Source organism: Cannabis sativa, chromosome 9, assembly GCF_029168945.1.
Source record: "Cannabis sativa cultivar Pink pepper isolate KNU-18-1 chromosome 9, ASM2916894v1, whole genome shotgun sequence".
Classification (NCBI taxonomy): Eukaryota; Viridiplantae; Streptophyta; class Magnoliopsida; order Rosales; family Cannabaceae; genus Cannabis; species Cannabis sativa.
The window spans coordinates 17,476,209-17,493,954 of NC_083609.1; the positions used below are offsets into that span (position 1 = coordinate 17,476,209).

Here is a 17,746-nt window from a genome sequence, read left to right on the forward strand (position 1 = left end):
TTAGGTTTAGCATTGAGGAATTTGCATTGATTACTGGGTTAGACTGTGAAGGTGACTGTAGTGTCTTAGATTTTAAGCAAGAGGTTAATAGTCTTTGTGAAAGATATTGGCCAACTTCGTCCTCTATCACTAAGGAATCTGTTAGGGAATGTTTTACCACCAAGAGGTGGGGTGATTCTGATGAGGATGCTGTGAAGTTGGCGCTTTGTATTTCGTGGGAGTGGTTCTTGCTTAGTGGCACTAAGCATAAAAATGTACCCAAGTCTATTTTAGATGTTGTAGATAGTGGGAGGTACAATGAATTTGCTTGGGGCCGGAGTTCTTTTGAATTGACTATTTCCTCATTGAAGGGTAAGCTTGATAGTTGGGTTGAGGGGTTAGGAAGGCAAAGAGTTCGGGAAAGAGGCCGAGTGTTTTTTACACTCTGATTGGTTGTCCTCATGTTCTACAAGTTTGGTTCTACGAGTGTTGTAAGTACATGAAAGGTAAGTACTGCCAAAAGGAAAGCTCTCGTATTCCAAGGATCACTCAGTGGACATGCAATAGTCAACCTACTTTCAAAGTTTTGAAGACTACTATCTTTGATGTTTCCAAAGATAAGGTATATCTGTTTGTTGTAATTTGGTTTTTCAGTAGTTGTTTTTGTGTTGTTTTTTATTATTATTAATCTTTATAATTGAAATTTTAATTTTGGTGTTTTTTGATCAGCTGCAACTTTCAAATATGAGGCCCACGGCTGGTGAGTTCAAAGCTTTGAAACTGAGCAGTTTCAAGTTCGACACCGACTTCAACTCTTACAAGAGTCTTCCTGTCCCCGAAGAGCCAACTGTTGCTCGAGGTGACATTTCGTCAAGCTTGAGGGCCTTTTCTGAGAAATTTCATGGGTTGGAGGTCAAGATCGATTCGTTGCATACTTCCCAACAGAAGATTTCATCTGATTTGGTTGAGTTGAAAGAGTTTGTGTCTGCACAGTTTGTTTCTTTTGGTGCTCAGATGGCTTCAATGCAGACACAGTTTTCTACTGTTTTTGCCGATTCCTATGCCAAGGTATTTTAGTTTTTCAATAGTTGTTTTTCGGTTTTTTTTAAGTTGTTTTATACTAATTTAATATGTAATTTCAATATAGGAAAAAGGCAGTGACTCTTCCAATGATGATGATGGAGGTGGTGATGAAGCAGATTTTGATTTAAATGAATCTGAAGAAACTGATGAAAATGAAGAAGAGAATGTTATGGGTGATGACGAAGGGGAGGGTAGTGAAGGTGAAGAGAAGGATGATCAAGCCGATGAAGATTCTGACTCAAAAGAAAAAAATGATAATGGCAGTGATGATGATGCCACTGATAGTGAGGAGAAGGTAGATAAGTAGACAATGTAACTAGGTTTTAGTTACTTTGTGTGGTTTATTTTGTTGTAAGTCCGTTTTAGGTAGTGCTCTTGTAATTCTATGTTATTGTTATGTCTCTTGTTATGTTTTATTTTTCAGAAATTTGCAACTATTTTCAGACTATTTATTTGTATTTATTATGTTATTTATATGGCTGTGTTTGTAGATTTTGTTGTTCGGAATTTATTGTTGGTCTTATTATTTTACTTGTTGTTTTTATTTTGTTATGTAGTTTTTTTTTAGTTGTTCAAGTATTTCACAAAAAATAACTTCACTTTTTTCCATTTTCTTTTTCCTTTATTTTCTGTATCAAGAATTTCGTTGATTTCAATGACGGCCCTACTCAAATAGATGTTGAGGCTACTGTTCAGTCCGGGGTAAAAGCAGTTGAGCTTATGGTAATGTTGCTTTTGTGTTGTTTTTTGGTTGTGTAAAGGTTGTTATTTTTTAACCATGCTCTAATTCCTTTTTAATACCATATATAAACAGATGTCTTCAGATGGAATTGGTGGTGATCCTTGTAAACAGATTTCAGTTTCTGAAAATGTTGAGGTTACGGATCGTCGTCTTGTTTGTTTTGAGGTATATTTTTTTTTTTTGGTTGTTTTTTAGTTTCTTCATACTTTTTGTGTTTAACACTGTCTATTTTCTTTCATTTTTGTGGAAAAAATATATTAGATGGGTGCAACAGGTCTCAATGTTGATTCTAACATTGAACTTGAAGATGACCCAATTCCCGTTGAAGAAACTCCTCTTGTTGACAAGAGGAAATCTAAGAAACCCATAGCGCTGACGTCTCCGTTTATGGAGTATGACTCTTCCATTTCTAGTTCTAAAGATGGTTCTGGTTATGGAGTTGTTAAGTATGTGGCTGGGTTGTGTCCTCTCGATGATAAGATTGGTGAAGATGTAGAACATAAAGACGAGATTGATTTTGACTTGTGGCTTGGTGAAGGACGCCGATCGAAGAAAGATCCGTAAGTGTTTATTTTCAGCACCTTTGTTGTTTTTTTGTATTTTTTGTTTTTTACTTTACTATTTATGTTTCACTTTTTTTTTTTAAAAATGTTAGGCATGATAAGGAGAAGGTTTACTTGAAGGGTAAGGATAAGATTGTTCCCCCTTTTCGTTTTGGCGTGGAAGATGTTGCAACCAAGATGTGGTTCCACAAGCTTGCATATCCTGGCCAATGTTTGACTAATTCTGTAAGTTAATTTATTTTTTCTTTTGATTTTTTTCAAAAATTTCAGTCTATAGTTTTATTCATGTTGTTTGTTGGTTGTTTTTAAGTTGTTGAAATATAATTCATTTTCTGATTTTCCAACATTTATCATTTTTTATTGTTCAGCATCTGGACATCATTTTTTACTATCTACGTAAAAAAGGAAAGTATGCAAAGGAGCCAAAGGTTAAGTTCACAACCACCGATTGCTTATTCTTCAAAACCATTCATGCTTTGTATGAAAAATTTATTGCACAGAAAAAAAATCTTTCTTTGATAACTGCCCAGCATGCCATTGCTGATTATATAAGAGGTAGAAAAATGTTATGTGGTTCCCCTTGGCATTTGTGCGATCATGTTTTCTTTATCATCCATATGGAGACTGAATCACATTGGATTCTTGGTCGATTGAATATTGAGGAAAGGCGTGTGTACATGTACAACTCCTTGTCGACTGCTATGAAAGATAGTGCTGCTATCAAAGCTTGTCAGCCATTTGCGGTGTTGTTGCCCCACTTTTTTGCTTTGTTTGATGAGTTCAAAAAGGAAAACAAACCGATTTGTTTAGACCCTTTCGAAGTTGTTAAGGTTGATGGTTTGCCTCAACAAACCTCTAAGTAAGTTGTTTTTATTTTTTATTTTCAAATGTTTTTAAAATTTGTAATGTTATTTTCCTTTTCTAAGTTTTTCTGCTGTTGTTTTTTGGTTGTTTTGCAGTGACTGTGGTTGTTTCGTTGCATCGTTCGCCGAATACTTTATTGATATGAAACCGATTCCTCCCATATTTGATGTTGAGAAACACCGTGATAGGCTTGCTGTGTTGTTCTATAAGTATGCTCGCATGAAAGAAGTGGAATTTATTGATAGTGAAGATGAGGCTCCTCCAAAGGGTCCAAAGAAGAATTTGTCTTAGTTATCTATTGGTTGTTGTTGGAAATACTACTTTTTTTTATGTAGCTTTTGTTTTTTCTATTACCAGATTATGTTCATAATCATAGACAAGTTGTTGTTTCTATCATGTTTTTTTCTTAATTGGAATTGGTTTTTAATTTGTTCATATTTTTGGATTTTTAATCTTTATATTTACTCTTACTCATGACAGCATACTATTAACAACCTTATTACAACCATCTGATAAACAACTAAATTGCATTTGTAATCACTTTATGTAGTTTATTTTTCCTTCTTATTAATTTCAACCTTCTTCCACTCATTTAATTAGTTATCTATAATATTTGATGTTCTTTTGTATATTAATGATAATAATACCAATTCCCTATTATCAATATCTCTCCACATAAAAAATCACAATAAAAAAATGTATGTAACAACCAATCGTAATATGCAGTATGTGTTTTCTAAATGTTTTAATATAGTTGTTTTTTGGTTGATGTGTAGTTGTTTCCACTTCTATGCTGTAATTCTTCTGCAGGTCTTTTTGTTATGTCCATTTTGTCCACACTTGCCACACTTGTTTTGTTTCTTTGTTTCCCAAGCTGCTGCCATTCTTCTTTTCCTCGGCCTTCCAGACTTGATTCTCTCCTTTGGAGGCAACACTATGATTTCTTCAAAAAAATCTGGAAGTTCCCATTCTCTTACGTTTCCAACGGGTATCTTGTTTCTTCATATGTTTGCAGCCATGCTTTTGATGTGTAGTATTGTGCACGTAGTTGTATGTGTTTATGTTCAAGTCCTTCATGACGGCGATCGCATGGTTACATGGCATTTCATCTTTTTTGAAATCTATTGCATGTGCACGTCTTCTCCTTCAAGTTTACTATTCTTGTTCGTCTTCATCTATCACCTCAAACGGAGTTCCGGTTTGCTGGTTTCACCTGCAAGTTTTAAACCAACTTTAAAACAACCAAAAAACTATGCAAACACAACTGTTTTAATTTTACTTTATGCGAACGATAATCTGAACTTACTGTTAGTCGCAATGACTGTACATAGTTCCCTATGAGTTTTTTCTCAGATGATGGTGTCAGCCTTGTTGTGCATTTTTGTGCCTCCTTTCTATTATTGTATGTCCACTCTTGCATTTGTGCCCTCAAGCACTCCATTAATGTTGTCACTGGTGTTTCCCTTGCTGCTAAATTTGCTGAGTTCAGTGCCTCATCTATGTTTGATGTCATGGTAGCAGTACCTACAATTTGGACAGTTTCTGTCATAGTTATACTTTTGGAAAAAAAACTCAAACGCAACGCAAAAACAACGCAAATACAACGCTATAAATAGGTGAACATATCATTAATTTTATCCTCCTTATTAGTTTTCACCTGTTGTTTTCTGAATGATACCTTGACCATTTTTCATGGCCAATTTTCTCCAGGTACGGTCTTATGCGCTTATCCAAGTTGTCTAGCTCCCTCATATGGAATTCAAACTCCATTTCTGTGTAAGCTTTTGCAGCTGCAAAGAATGGCACTCTGAAATGCTTTGCATTTTTCTTGAATTTTGTTTTGAGGTTCGACAAGAGGTGGAAGATGCAGTAGCCATGTGTTATTTCAGGGAACACTTTCCTAGTTGCTTTGATGATGCTTTCATGTCTGTCTGATATTAGGCATTGACATTCTCGAACCCCGAATGCTTCTCTTATTTTTTTTAAGAACCACTCCCACGATTTATCGTTCTCAGAATCAACTATGCAGTATGCTAGTGGAAAAATTTTAGATTCTGCATCTTGTGTGTTGGCAGTGAGCAACGTGCCTCCATACGCGGCCTTTAGGAATGTACCGTCTACCACGATGATTGGTTTGCGCTTGGCCAACCTTTTATAGCAGCATTCAATGCAACAAATGCATATTTGAAACTGTCATCATCATCTTTCTCTATGTCTATTAATGTTCCTGAATTTTAATCAAACAGGATTGTTTCAAACAACATGTACTCAACGAAATAACAACTCAAAAACAACTGTTTTTCCACAAATATTATCAAAGTAAAATTTTTAAATTTTTTTTTACCTGGATTTGTTTTCTGTAGCATGTACAGGTATCTAGGCAAGAGATTGTACGACTCTTTAGCATTTCCATGTAGCTGGGTTTGTGCTCGCTCTTTACTACGCCATGCTTTCATGTAATTCATCTTTATTCCGTATTTGTCTTTCATTTCTGTCTTTATGTCTGCAGGGCTGCACTTTGTTTTCAGGTTCAAGAATTTTGGTTTTACAAAGTCTGCTATCAACTTTGATGTAGCTTGTCGTTGATCTCCAAATCTTATTGTAACTGCACATGTGTGTTCTTCTTCGTAGCTCCTTATTATGAATGTTTCTGTGTTTCCATTTTTTGTAGCCTTTAAACTCCATTTGCAGTTTGTGTCCAAACACACTATGTTGTATTCTTTTGTGCAAGATTTCACTACTTTGTATTGAAATGTCTTCTTGATTGCAAAGTAGCATAGTGTACTTATCAATGTTTCTTTGTCCTTGTAAATTTGCCCCTTCTCTATTGTTTCATGTCGTTTGTCATTGATGATCATCATTTCTGTGTTGTCCACTTCCTCTTCTTCTTCCTGGTTGTTTTCTAGTTGCTGTACCATTTCTGCAGCCACAAGCTTTGCATAGTCGGTGAAGTCAAAATCTTCATCTACTGCTGTAGTTTTTTCTCTGTTGTTGTCTGGTTGTTGTATGGTTGATTCTGATGACACTCGTTATCGTTTCTAGGAAAAATGCATCAACTTCACCAGATCCCATCGTCTGCGCAGATAGTTGTTGCTTGGAAGTTGTTGCCGTGTTGTTTCCAGGTTGCTGCAAGTCTTCCTGTGCTGCGTTGTTCTCATACGATTCCATGATCATATTGTTCCACACCATTGTTTGGTTAGGTGGTGCCGTGTTACTGGTTTTGTTCACACACAATGGGTACCTTGTGAAATCAACCTCCTTCGTTAATAGCTTTATGTAGAACAACAGACTTTTGTCATCCTTGATTTGTAGTGGTTGGCCTCCTTCCTTCAGTTGATATTTCAGTTGTAGTTGTGTTGATTCATGGTTGCATTGGAGTTCTTCCATCATTATTCTCATTAGTTCCTCAAAAGTGCACTTGGTCGAAATTAATTCTCCACTTGATTCATAATCAACATAGTTTCTGTTGTCATCCCAATGCCCATTGCTCTGCACCAATATTTGTAATGGTTCCGTTTCCTGAAATAATGTAAATTATTTACTTGGTTCAGTTTTTGTAGTTGCAAACAACTATTTTAATCTGTCAAAACAACCAATAAACAACTATTTCCAACAATAACTTATGCATCTAACACTTTCATCTGACCGACTATTTATATAGGTTAAATCAACTATCAAACAACTATTTCAAAACTGATCACCAATTAATAACAGTAGATTCATATTTTCCAGTTTCTAGATCCCAAACAACTATTATTCCACTGTAAAACAACTTGTAAACAACAGTTTCAGAATAAAACACTGTAGCAACTATTTATATGCCTTAATGTTTATTTTCATGCAAACCGTTGTTGTTTTTTTCTCAGATTCATCAATATTTCATTATTTTTTCAATTTAATCCGGTTTTCATCAATTAATATCAAATTTCTATTCATCTACACTAAAATTTTTTTTCCACGTTCATGAAAAAATTTGTTTACCTTCAATTGTCCTTCTGATTCAATCATGGGTGAGTTTCTTTGATTTCCAGCTCTCCTTCTACTCGGTTCTTCTCCTCTGATCGCGATTTCTTTGTTCAATGATTGTTGTTTTTGAGTTTTTTTTGTACATCAATGGAGGTTTCCTGGTTTTTTTTTTTCCCTTTTCGTTTTTGATTTTGGATTTTCGGGATTCAGCTGGTTTCCTAGGAGTTCTACATTTTTTTAGATTTTGATTTTGCTGGATTTGGAAGAAAAATGGTTGAGATTGGGTTGTTGGGGTTGGATCGCTGGGTCACGAAGAAGGTTGCATGAAATTTGGTCACGAAGAAAAATGGTTGAGAATGGTGGTTTCCGTTTTCTCAGCCGGTATTTTTGTAATTACCAACTTTTTAGTTTCCACTTTTGTTTATTTCCTTTTTTAGGGCCATAAATGTAAATTTCATCTATTTTTGGTCTATAATAGAAAAAATTTCCGTTTTCTCAGCCGGTATTTTTGTAATTACCAACTTTTTAGTTTCCACTTTTGTTTATTTCCTTTTTTAGGGCCATAAATGTAAATTTCATCTATTTTTGGTCTATAATAGAAAAAATCTCATTTATATATGGGCATATGAATGGATATTCAATTATTAGTTATTGAATCAAATTTAATGGTTGATATTTATAACTATTAATTAAAATTTTAAATTAAATATTTTTTATTTTAATCTTACCTGATGACATAAAAGTTATTTTTTATATCCATTCTTTTTATTTTTTTTCCTCATTCCATATATACATTAATACATTAATACCTTACAATTTAATTATGGTAATTTAAAAACTTCAATAACCGTTAATTACACCTTTAAACCTCACTATAACAAATATTTCCATTCTAATATATATATATATTTTTTGAAAAGGCATAACATATATTGTAAAATACATAATAATTTATCAATATAAAAAAATATTAATTATAATTAATTATTTAGCCTATAGTGTAATTACATATTTTTCTTATAATTAATTTTGTTTTATAAGATACGAAAACAATTTTTTTTTACTTATTTTTATAATTAAGTAATTCTTGTATTAAATGAAAATTTTAAGAGTATGTAATTTTTGTGGTGGTTAGTCTTACATCATTATTTGTTAATCTATATTAATTATTGTATTAGGTAAACTATAAAAAAGAGAATTTATATATAAAAAAAAGTACAAAAGAGAGGAATAAAATAAAATTGGTAGTGCTATATAAAATTTGGATCATCGTTTATTGGATATTTGTAATAGCAACAAATGTCTTTTACTTTTTTATTTAACTTTTCTTATTTGGTTTCATAGAGTTTGACATTAGTAGCTAACTTTTTTCTCTCATAAAATATGATGTTTGCTCACTTAATTTTTAGCCAACAACAAAGTCACAAATACAATCACTACAAAAAAGACCATCTTTAGTGATAATTTTTTAGTCACAATAAAAAAAATTTGCGACTAAATGTGACTTTTAGTCGCAACAAAAAAGTTACTTGTGACTAAACATAATATTCAATTATAAGTTGTCACTAATTTAGTTTTAGTCACAACAAATTGTGATTTTTGTGACTAATACTTTTAACCACGAATTTTTTAGTCACAACGTAGAAATGACAATTTATAATTAGTCACAATTTTTTTACTTTTAGTCACAATTTTTGTTGTGACTAAAAGTATGATTTTTTGTTGTAATAATAATTTTACAATTTTATAATTTGTGATTAAATATTTTTTATTTTTTATTAAGTAAAATAAATTAATTTCTAAAAATAATTCTCAAAATCATCATTCTCTATAATTAAAAAAGGAAATATATATATATATATATTTTTTTTAAAAAAAAACTTGTTGGTAACCTAATCTAGCAAGTCACTAAATTGCCACCTCATCAATTTTTTTAGTACCCATTAAAAAATTATCCATATATATATTATATAAAAAACTCATAAATAATTTGGCTTCGCGTGGAGTCATATTTTATTTAATAATAATTAAATCCTATAAATATATTAAACTTCAAAATTTAACATTTTTTTTATAGATATTTTAATAATATAAGTAACTAATTTATTGAAATTTTATTTTTTTCAATTTTAATAATAATAAAAAAATTAAGGGAAATTCTACAATGCACCCCCCTTAAGATGGATACATTTATGCACCCTTATCTGTTTTAGCACCCGAAATAATTTTCTAGTCAATTTTTTTTTTTTTGGATTTATTATTAGTGATCGAGGAATAAAAGCTAATCCAGAGAAAATTCAAGACCTCTTGGATATGAAGTCGCCAAAAAAAATTGAAGGAAGTACAAAGCCTAACAGGTCGAATAGCCGCACTCAGTTGATTCATTTTAAAATCAACACACAAGTGTGTTCCCTTCTACAACATCCTCTGAGGTAACAAGAAGTTTGAATCGAGAGAGGAATGTGAAAACACTTTTCAAGAACTAAAAAAACAACTCGTATAGCCTCACATACTCTCAAAATCTTTGGATAGAGAAGAATTATGGATATACCTAGTAGTCATTGAATATGGTGTAAGTGACGTGTTGATAAGATAAGAGAATAATGTCCAACATCCAGTTTATTACATCAGCAAAATAATAGTTGAGGCAGAGGGTCGGTACCCCCTAATTGAAAAACTAATTTACTGTCTGATCTTAGCCACGAGAAAGATAAGGCCCTATTTCCAGGCTTATCCTGTTCGGGTGTACACCGACCAACCTTTACGCCAGGTTTTGCAAAAGCCTGACGCTTCTAGACGGCTACTCAAATGGGCCATAGAGTTAGGGCAATACGAAATAACTTTTTAATCCTGTACAACAATAAAAGGATAAGCTTTGGCAGATTTTGTGGCTGAATGCACGAGCAAAGAACCAGACAGTTCAAAAGATAACCGCGAGCTGAACAAAGGACCAAAATAGGTGTCCCCACTAGAAGAAAATTAAAAGACAAACTTATTCAGAAGCTGCATGTGGACGGATCAGCCACTGATCAGCTTTTTGGCACAAGAATCGCTCTCATTGCACCTGGGGGAAACCTTTGCACAGAGCAGTTAAATTTGGGTTCAAAGCCTCTAATAATGAAGTAGAATATGAAACACTCATTGTTGGGCTAAAGCTCTCTCAGGAGGTACGTGCCGAATACATTGAATTTTACAGTGACTCACAATTGGTGGTGAATCATGTCTCATGGAAATACATGGCTCGTGAGGAAAAATGGTGGCTTATCTCAGTAAGATCCATGACCTTGTTGCACAATTCAAGGGTTTTGCTCTTAAGAAATTCCAAGAGAAGAAAATGCAACTATTGATGCCCTAGCACGACTTGCGAGTAGCACATTGACAAATAAGGCCAACCTAGTTTCGATTCATCTTTTGAAAGAACCTAGTATCACCTGCACGAAGGAAATCAAAATGATGGATACTTTACCAAACTAGATGACCCCATACTAGCCTATCTCAACATTGGAGAACTTCCAAGCAACAGGAATGAGGCTCAAAAAATGATGAGAAAAGTTGCACAGTACATCATAGTGGAAGGTGTAATGTATAGAAGAGGTTTCTCCATGCACAGTACATCATAGTGTGTAACGAATGAAGATGCTGCACGACTCCTACTTAAGGTGCACAAAGGATTTTGTGGTAATCATGCTGGGAGCAAAGTCAATTTAAAAAAAATATTAAGGCAAGGGTATTTCTGGCCTACAATGATTGAAGATTCAAAGGCCCATGTGAAAAAGTGTAACAAATGCTAAAGATTTTTCAAGATCCCCCAAGCATCACAAAATGAGCCAATACAGATGCAAAGTCCATGGCCCTTTGCTATGGAGAATAGACTTGATCGGACAGTTGCCCAAAGGTAAAAGTGAAGTACAAAACGCAGTGGTAGCAGCAGATTACTTTACCAATTGGACAAAAGTCAAACCTCTGGCAACCATAACATCCATGAAAGTATTTGATTTTGTAGTGAAAAACATCATATACTGGTACGAACTTCCACAAAAAAATTGTTTCAGATAATGGAAAATAATTCAATAGCCAGATATTCACAGATTTCTATACAACACATGGAATCATCAAGAGTTTCTCAATAGTGGCACACCCCAAAAAAAATAGGCAAGTCAAAGCGGTCAACAAGACAATAAAAGACACCATGAAGAAATAGCTCGAGTAAGCTAAAGGGAAATGGCCAGAGGAATTACTAGAGGTATTGTGGTCGTATAGAACAGCTAAAAGAACAGTAATTGGGCAGATGGTTTTTGCCATGGCCTATGGTTATGAGGCAATGCTGCCTGTGGAATTAGAACCCATATCTCACAAAAGATTAACTTACGACTAAAAGACTAATCATGCCCTCCTGGCAAAATCACTTGATGACATCAAAGAAAAAAGAGCTTCAACAAACCTATAGCTAATGGCCCATCAGCAAAAGGTAGCTCAATACTGCAATAAACATATGAGAGCAAGGAAATCTTTTATTGGAGATATGGTCCTCCGAAGAGTGTTCTTAAACATAAAAGAAAGTGTAGCTGGCGTGCTCGGACCTAACTTGTAAGGACCATATCAAGTAACAGAAGGTACAGATTCTAGAACATACAAATTTGGTCGGTATGACGAAAACATAAAACTAGTTCTAGTACCAAGGTATTGGAAAAGTGAACATCTAAGAAAATACTACCAATAACTGCACAAGGTCTGATGACCCCACAAGGTGCACAATGCTCGAACACTTACTCTTAAGTAGGCAGCCTTCTGAGCAGACCTCGCTCAACGATTTAGAAAAACAGTTGGTACTCAGGTCGGATGACCACCCCTAAAGTATAGTGTGTTTAGGAATCACTTCTTGAGCAATGTCTTTTAGGAAGAATATACCGTTCAATTGTTTTATGTTTTAATTAGCTAAAGATCAGTTAGATCATGTAACAGCTTTTATAATTCAATAAATATACATTACTACGGTAACAACACATATAGACTAATAAATGAATAAAGATATTAATTATCATTCTAATTGTGTCCATTTTATCTTTTTTGTATAGCAAGTTATGTAATTATCAACAAAAATACGTACAAAGGGCTTACTTAAACCTAGTAGCTGGACAGACAAAATTGAACTTGTGGAATACAAGTGACCACGAGTCGTAAGTCTGCTCGATTACTTGGGGGGTAACTATACACCCGTACAAAGCATAGGTAAAAATATATATAGGTACATATGTAATCATTTAGAATTAAGAGAAAATATTAATTTTTAAGATAATAAACCATGATAACATCGGGATTAAAAGATGCCCAACCAAACAGTTATTTTAAATCAAAATGAAAATATTTTCCAAGTTTAAAAGTTGCTTGGTTGTCCATATTGTACTTAAAAATAGGCATGTAGGCTGAACTGGTGATTTGTTTTTTAAAACATCAGACAACGGGAGTTCCTGGTTCTTTGTATGGATCAGATGTATCTTCAGTGGCTGGAGTCTTATTCTCTTGGTTAGTAGGAAGGCTGGTATTGGCTGCTTCAATATTTTCTTTGGCTTTTTGGGCTTCACAAAAATTAAGATAAGCCTCCTTTTTCTCATTGAGGTAATCAAAGTTAGCCTCTGGAATAGCCCTCCAAAACTCATAGAAGACGTCCAGAGCAGTTGTCTCCAAACTTTCCACCTCCTTTTGAAGGACATCCTATTCAACAGTAAAAGATGTCCGCTCAAAATCAAGGATCTCCTACATGATTCTCTTCTTCTCAGTTAGATCATTGACTCTGGTCTCTAGATTGGTGAGAAGAGTACAGAGAGTCCCCTCTCATCCTTAAGAGAATTTACATCCTTTGCCAAAGCCTCATTGTCTGCCTCTGACCGATGGATGGCATGTCACTAATCTCCTTCTTCAAGTCTTTCATGAGTTTGTTAGCATCCAAGAGTTGCTTATTGACTTCACATAATTGAATACTCTTCAGCTCGACATCCTTCTTGGCCTCCTCCATCTCCTTTTTCAAGTTGCTAGTGGTGGTTGTAAATTTCAAGGCTGCAGACTGGGCACGAGATTAATTGTATGTCATCTTCAGATTGAGCTGCACAATAAAATAAGATTAAAGTCTGCACAGTTTAAAGCATATGTCAGAAAAAAAAAGTGAAGACACTTACTCGGGTGGCCTCTTTTAGTAAGCCCCCCATGAGTAGCTCCACGAACACATCCTCTCCCTCGGCCAGCTGATCATTTACTACAGGAAGTACACAATGTTGGTAGAATGAGAGCATCTCCTTTCCCTTCTTTGTCTTTGGATTCAGCATGGGAGGAGTAGTTTGAGGCTTGGGCAGTCCGGGCCCTTCAGTGCTTGCCCCCTTAGAACCCTTGGGCGGGGTAGCTACAGATTGAGATTTAGAGTTTTTCTTAGCCAGAGAGATAGAGTCTAAGACCACTGCCTTTGGATCATCCGAAGGAGTAACAACTGAACTCCTCTCAGCGGTCACTTAAGGAGTCTTGGTGCTAGAGGCAATGCTCTTTGGCAGTGTGTCGTCCACCTTAGAAAGTTTTGCTGGAGACTTTTGGCCGGAGGCATCACCCGACCTTTTCTTCAATGTGTGCAATATCCTTTGAGACATAATTGTACATAAGTAAAGGAGATATAAATCAAGTGAGTATAAGCAAAGCTAAGAAAAATGGTCTACCCTACATATGTACAAGAGCACCCTCCTAGACAAGTAAAGAAGTAGCATCATCAGAAGAGTTCTATTCTTCTTGCTCATCAACAATGACTTTTCCCTTTCCTTCAACCTTGATGGAAGGATGAGTAGTATCTTCGGGACCATCTCTGATTCTGACAGGCCACTCAACATGTACTTGGTCACTGAGGGGAGCCTTCTTTTGTTTCTTCTTCTTTAGAGCTTTGTGATCATGCGCAACTTCCTTCTCCTAATTGGATACAGCCCCGTCTGCCACCTGCTCGGCCCCTTGACCATCATCAATTGGGTAAAGCTTATACTTAATGAAATTGGCCACAGTAGCCAAAAGTGAAATATTTCAAGTGTCTAAAGAAAGTCGGATTATCTTCTGGGCCCTCTTCCTAAGTTCTAGAGTGAAAATAGGCTGGCAGAATGAAGGAAGGTGTTGGAAAGTAGTATGATTTGTGTCCACGCCTTTGACAAAATAATAATCTTCCACAAAGCTACCAATTTTAGACACGTCGGTATTCGTGGTGCCACTCAATCACTTCTCTTTGATCTGGGAGAGGTAGAAATACCCAGACCTATTTTTCTTGGGACTGGACTTTAAGTCAAACAACCAATTGGTGTCATGGGCGGACAAATGACTCCATCCTGTGGAAGCATACAACACGAAAAAGGCAGATAAGTACTTTATACCCTTAAGAGTGAGCTTGGTCAGACTAATGTAGTAATAGTTTGAAATTTCCTTGAAGTACGGATGTAATGGCAGTATCGCACCCTGATTGGCATGAGGTCTTGACCACACACAGAAGCCATCTTTACGATCTGTGGAAAGCTACCTAGGAGAAGGAAGGAAAGCCTTAACCTTTCATAGAAGGCCCTCCTTGCAGAGATTGGTCAATCTCTGAAACGTCAGGACGGATGGTGGAGAGACCCACTGAGCTCCTCTTGGACCCCTCTTGTAGGGGTGTTCATCAAACCGCTCAAATTGCTCAAACTGCCCGCACCACACCGCACCGCAAAAAAATGCGGTTTGAAATTCTTTGCAGTGTGGTCGCGGTTTGAATTTTTCCTAAACCACGCGGTGTGGTGCGATTTGCAGTTTTGAATTGTTAATATGCGGTTCAAACCGCACCGCATCACACATTATAAAAATACTAATTTTTATATTTATTTAGGTCTAATATGTGAATGTCCAACCCAAAGCCCACTAATTATTGTATTGTTGAAACACAATTTTTTTCATTTTTATTTTCAAGCCTTATAGTATTTTTGACAAGTGTTGCTCAAACTTTGTTGTATTTATGATAGTTTAATTATTTGGTGATAGTCCAAACCGTAGAAATTACAAAAATCGCACCGCACCGCACCATTTTTTGTGGTGCAGTTTTTGCGGTTTTTTAGTTTCGCGGTGCGGGTGCGATTTGGGAAATTAGAAAAACTGCACGTGTGGGTTGGTTTGAAAAAATGGTCGAAAACTGCACCACGAATACCCCTCCTCTTCCTCTTCCTCTTCCTCTTCCTCTTCCACTTCTCCCTCAGCCTCAGGAGTGTAACAAGACAGACCTTGCCCTGGTCCTCAACTCCTTGGACTTCAAAGTTCCCATCAGCAATCTTTCCTTCCTCGACCACATGTCGGGCTTGTTCCACTCTAGCTACAGCAAATAGTTTAGCAAAATGTGGGTTGCTCTCATGCGCTTTCCTCATTGTTTGCTTTGTCTACACCATCAATTTACGCTTGGTCGGTGACTTTAGTTCAGTTGTAGGTCAAGCAATGTTTACAACAAATTTGGCAATGGCAATTCCGTTAGAAGTTAGGGTTGGACGACCTTCAAGCAAAGTATCAACAACACTACACTAGACTCTATATGTCTAAGAAGCAAGAAACACGCCTCCAATCTTTCATCAACTCCCAGATAAAGCATCTTTACCATTCTTCACGTATTTGGTCGGGGTATTTGTGATGTTGAACCACGGGCTTTGGGGACGGTGTGTGTTTACTACTTATTTCTTAGTCCTCAAAGCTAGAATTTGAGAGATTGTCCCTAGACGAAGATGGACTTGCACAGAGTTGAGGATGATCTTTGTATAGAAGTAAGTAAGTCCTAGTCGACTAGTCGATGTGGTGTTTGCCTCCCCAGAAATCACCAGTGTTCATCTACAAAAGGATTTTTAATTTGTATATTTATTTATTTATTAAAGATAAATGAATTAGCAGAAAGGTTGACCAGTTTATAGAAGCTGGTAATAATTTAGTATAGTATGTGGTGTAATAGTTTAAACTATTAGCTATTAGTCAGCAACAGGTCTTATATTGGAGTTAAGTATTAGAATGGTTACTGTGGAGCCCTATTCAGATATTAGCGTACTCCTGTGACTGGGAAATTGTGATAATGGCTTTTCTAAACCTACTATCAATATTCGACTAATGAGTTTTAAATATAAGCTATAAAGATATATTTCAATAATCTAATCGACAAATAATAAATGGCAAAAACATCCTCTTTTACCAGCCACTTTCTCAGGAACCAACCAAGCCACAAAAGAAAAAGAAAAAATCATATACATTAAATATGTAACACTAACATATATATATATATAGAGAGAGATGGGTAACTTAGAGTGGCATGAGGCTGGTTGTGGGTTTGGAGTGCAGTGGCTTGTTGGAGGTGGGAATGGTTTGTTTAGGGATTTAGTTTTTTTTTAATATCTGAAACTGGGCTAGGTCAGGCCCGACCTGAAATAATATGTACCAGACCGGGCCTAAATCTCAATAAAAACGTAAATCATTCAGGTCAAATTTGCCCTGTTAGGCTGGGGCCCAACCTGACCTACAAAAATAGCTCAAATTGCCATTCCTACTGTTATCAGTATAGGGATGGCTCCCTATGAAATTGTTGTATGGCAGGAAGAGCAGATCTCCAATTCATTGAGATGAAACTAGAGAAAGGAAATACCTAGGTCTGGAATCAGTACAGCAGGCCAACGAGGCTATAGAAAAGATCAAGGACAGAATGCTTGCCTGTCAAAGTAGGAAAAATAGCTATGCAAACTTGAAGCACAAAAACGTAGAATTTTAGGTAGGAGATCACGTATTCCTACGAGTGTCTCCGATGAAGGGGTTCAAACGTTTCAAAAAAAGGGCAAGTTATGCCTTAGGTTCACAGGGCCTTTTGAGATTCTCAAAAAGGTTGGACTAGTAGCGTATCGTCTAGCCTTGTCTCTAACACTTTTAGCAGGTCACAACATGTTTCATGTCTCTATTTTACGAATATCCATTTTAGATCCCACTCATGTGCTGAGCTATGAGAACCTAGAACTTCAGCTGGATTTATCATACGAGGAACAATCAGTTCATATTTTAGACAGGAAAGATAAAGTCCTTCGAAACAGGACCATAACTTTGGTCAAGGTGCTCTGGAAAAACACTAAAGTGGAGGAAGCCACCTGGGAGTTGGAGTCTAACATGAGGGCTCAATATCCAGAATTATTCATGTTAGATTTTGAGGATAAAATCCTTTTCACAAGGGGATAATTGTAAAGACCGCTTAATTTTAATATCATAAATTAGTAGATAATTAGGGTTTAATTATGAAATTAGATTTCTAGATATGATTTATGATTTATGGAGATATATTTGAATTCTAGGTGTATTTATTATGCTATATATGAAATTTTATGTTTTTTATATTTTATGCCAGTCATAGTAGAACGCGACGTTTGGCCAATAGAGTCACATTTTAATATGGTTTAGTATCTTAGTAATAGCAGGGCGATATAGATAGACATTGGGAATGTCGAAATTAGGCTGGGTATTGGTAATGGACCATTTTACCCCTAGGCCACTTTACTAG

At 35.6% G+C, this 17,746-nt stretch overlaps 3 protein-coding genes across 3 annotated transcripts; 2 read left to right on the forward strand and 1 right to left on the reverse strand.

Annotated features, from left to right (window-relative positions):
* Positions 1–377: 377 nt before the first annotated feature.
* On the forward strand, positions 378–3,666 carry LOC115712578 (uncharacterized). Its single transcript, XM_061104742.1, has 9 exons — positions 378–601; positions 709–1,047; positions 1,127–1,357; positions 1,702–1,785; positions 1,877–1,969; positions 2,066–2,364; positions 2,460–2,592; positions 2,736–3,226; positions 3,327–3,666. The coding sequence occupies exons 1-9, from the start codon at positions 479–481 to the stop codon at positions 3,520–3,522; spliced, it is 1,989 nt and encodes a 662-aa protein (XP_060960725.1). The 5' UTR covers positions 378–478; the 3' UTR covers positions 3,523–3,666.
* A 748-nt stretch (positions 3,667–4,414) lies between these two features.
* Positions 4,415–7,488, reverse strand: LOC133031273 (uncharacterized). The gene is made up of 6 exons (XM_061104743.1): positions 7,213–7,488; positions 5,576–6,750; positions 5,381–5,458; positions 4,889–5,021; positions 4,538–4,787; positions 4,415–4,444 (listed from the first exon to the last, which is right to left on the reverse strand). Exons 2-6 carry the CDS (start codon positions 6,147–6,149, stop codon positions 4,415–4,417), a joined length of 1,065 nt encoding a protein of 354 aa, XP_060960726.1. The 5' UTR covers positions 6,150–6,750; positions 7,213–7,488.
* A 9,012-nt stretch (positions 7,489–16,500) lies between these two features.
* On the forward strand, positions 16,501–17,427 carry LOC133031274 (uncharacterized). The gene is made up of 2 exons (XM_061104744.1): positions 16,501–16,570; positions 16,973–17,427. The coding sequence occupies exons 1-2, from the start codon at positions 16,501–16,503 to the stop codon at positions 17,425–17,427; spliced, it is 525 nt and encodes a 174-aa protein (XP_060960727.1).
* The last annotated feature ends 319 nt before the right edge of the window (positions 17,428–17,746 follow it).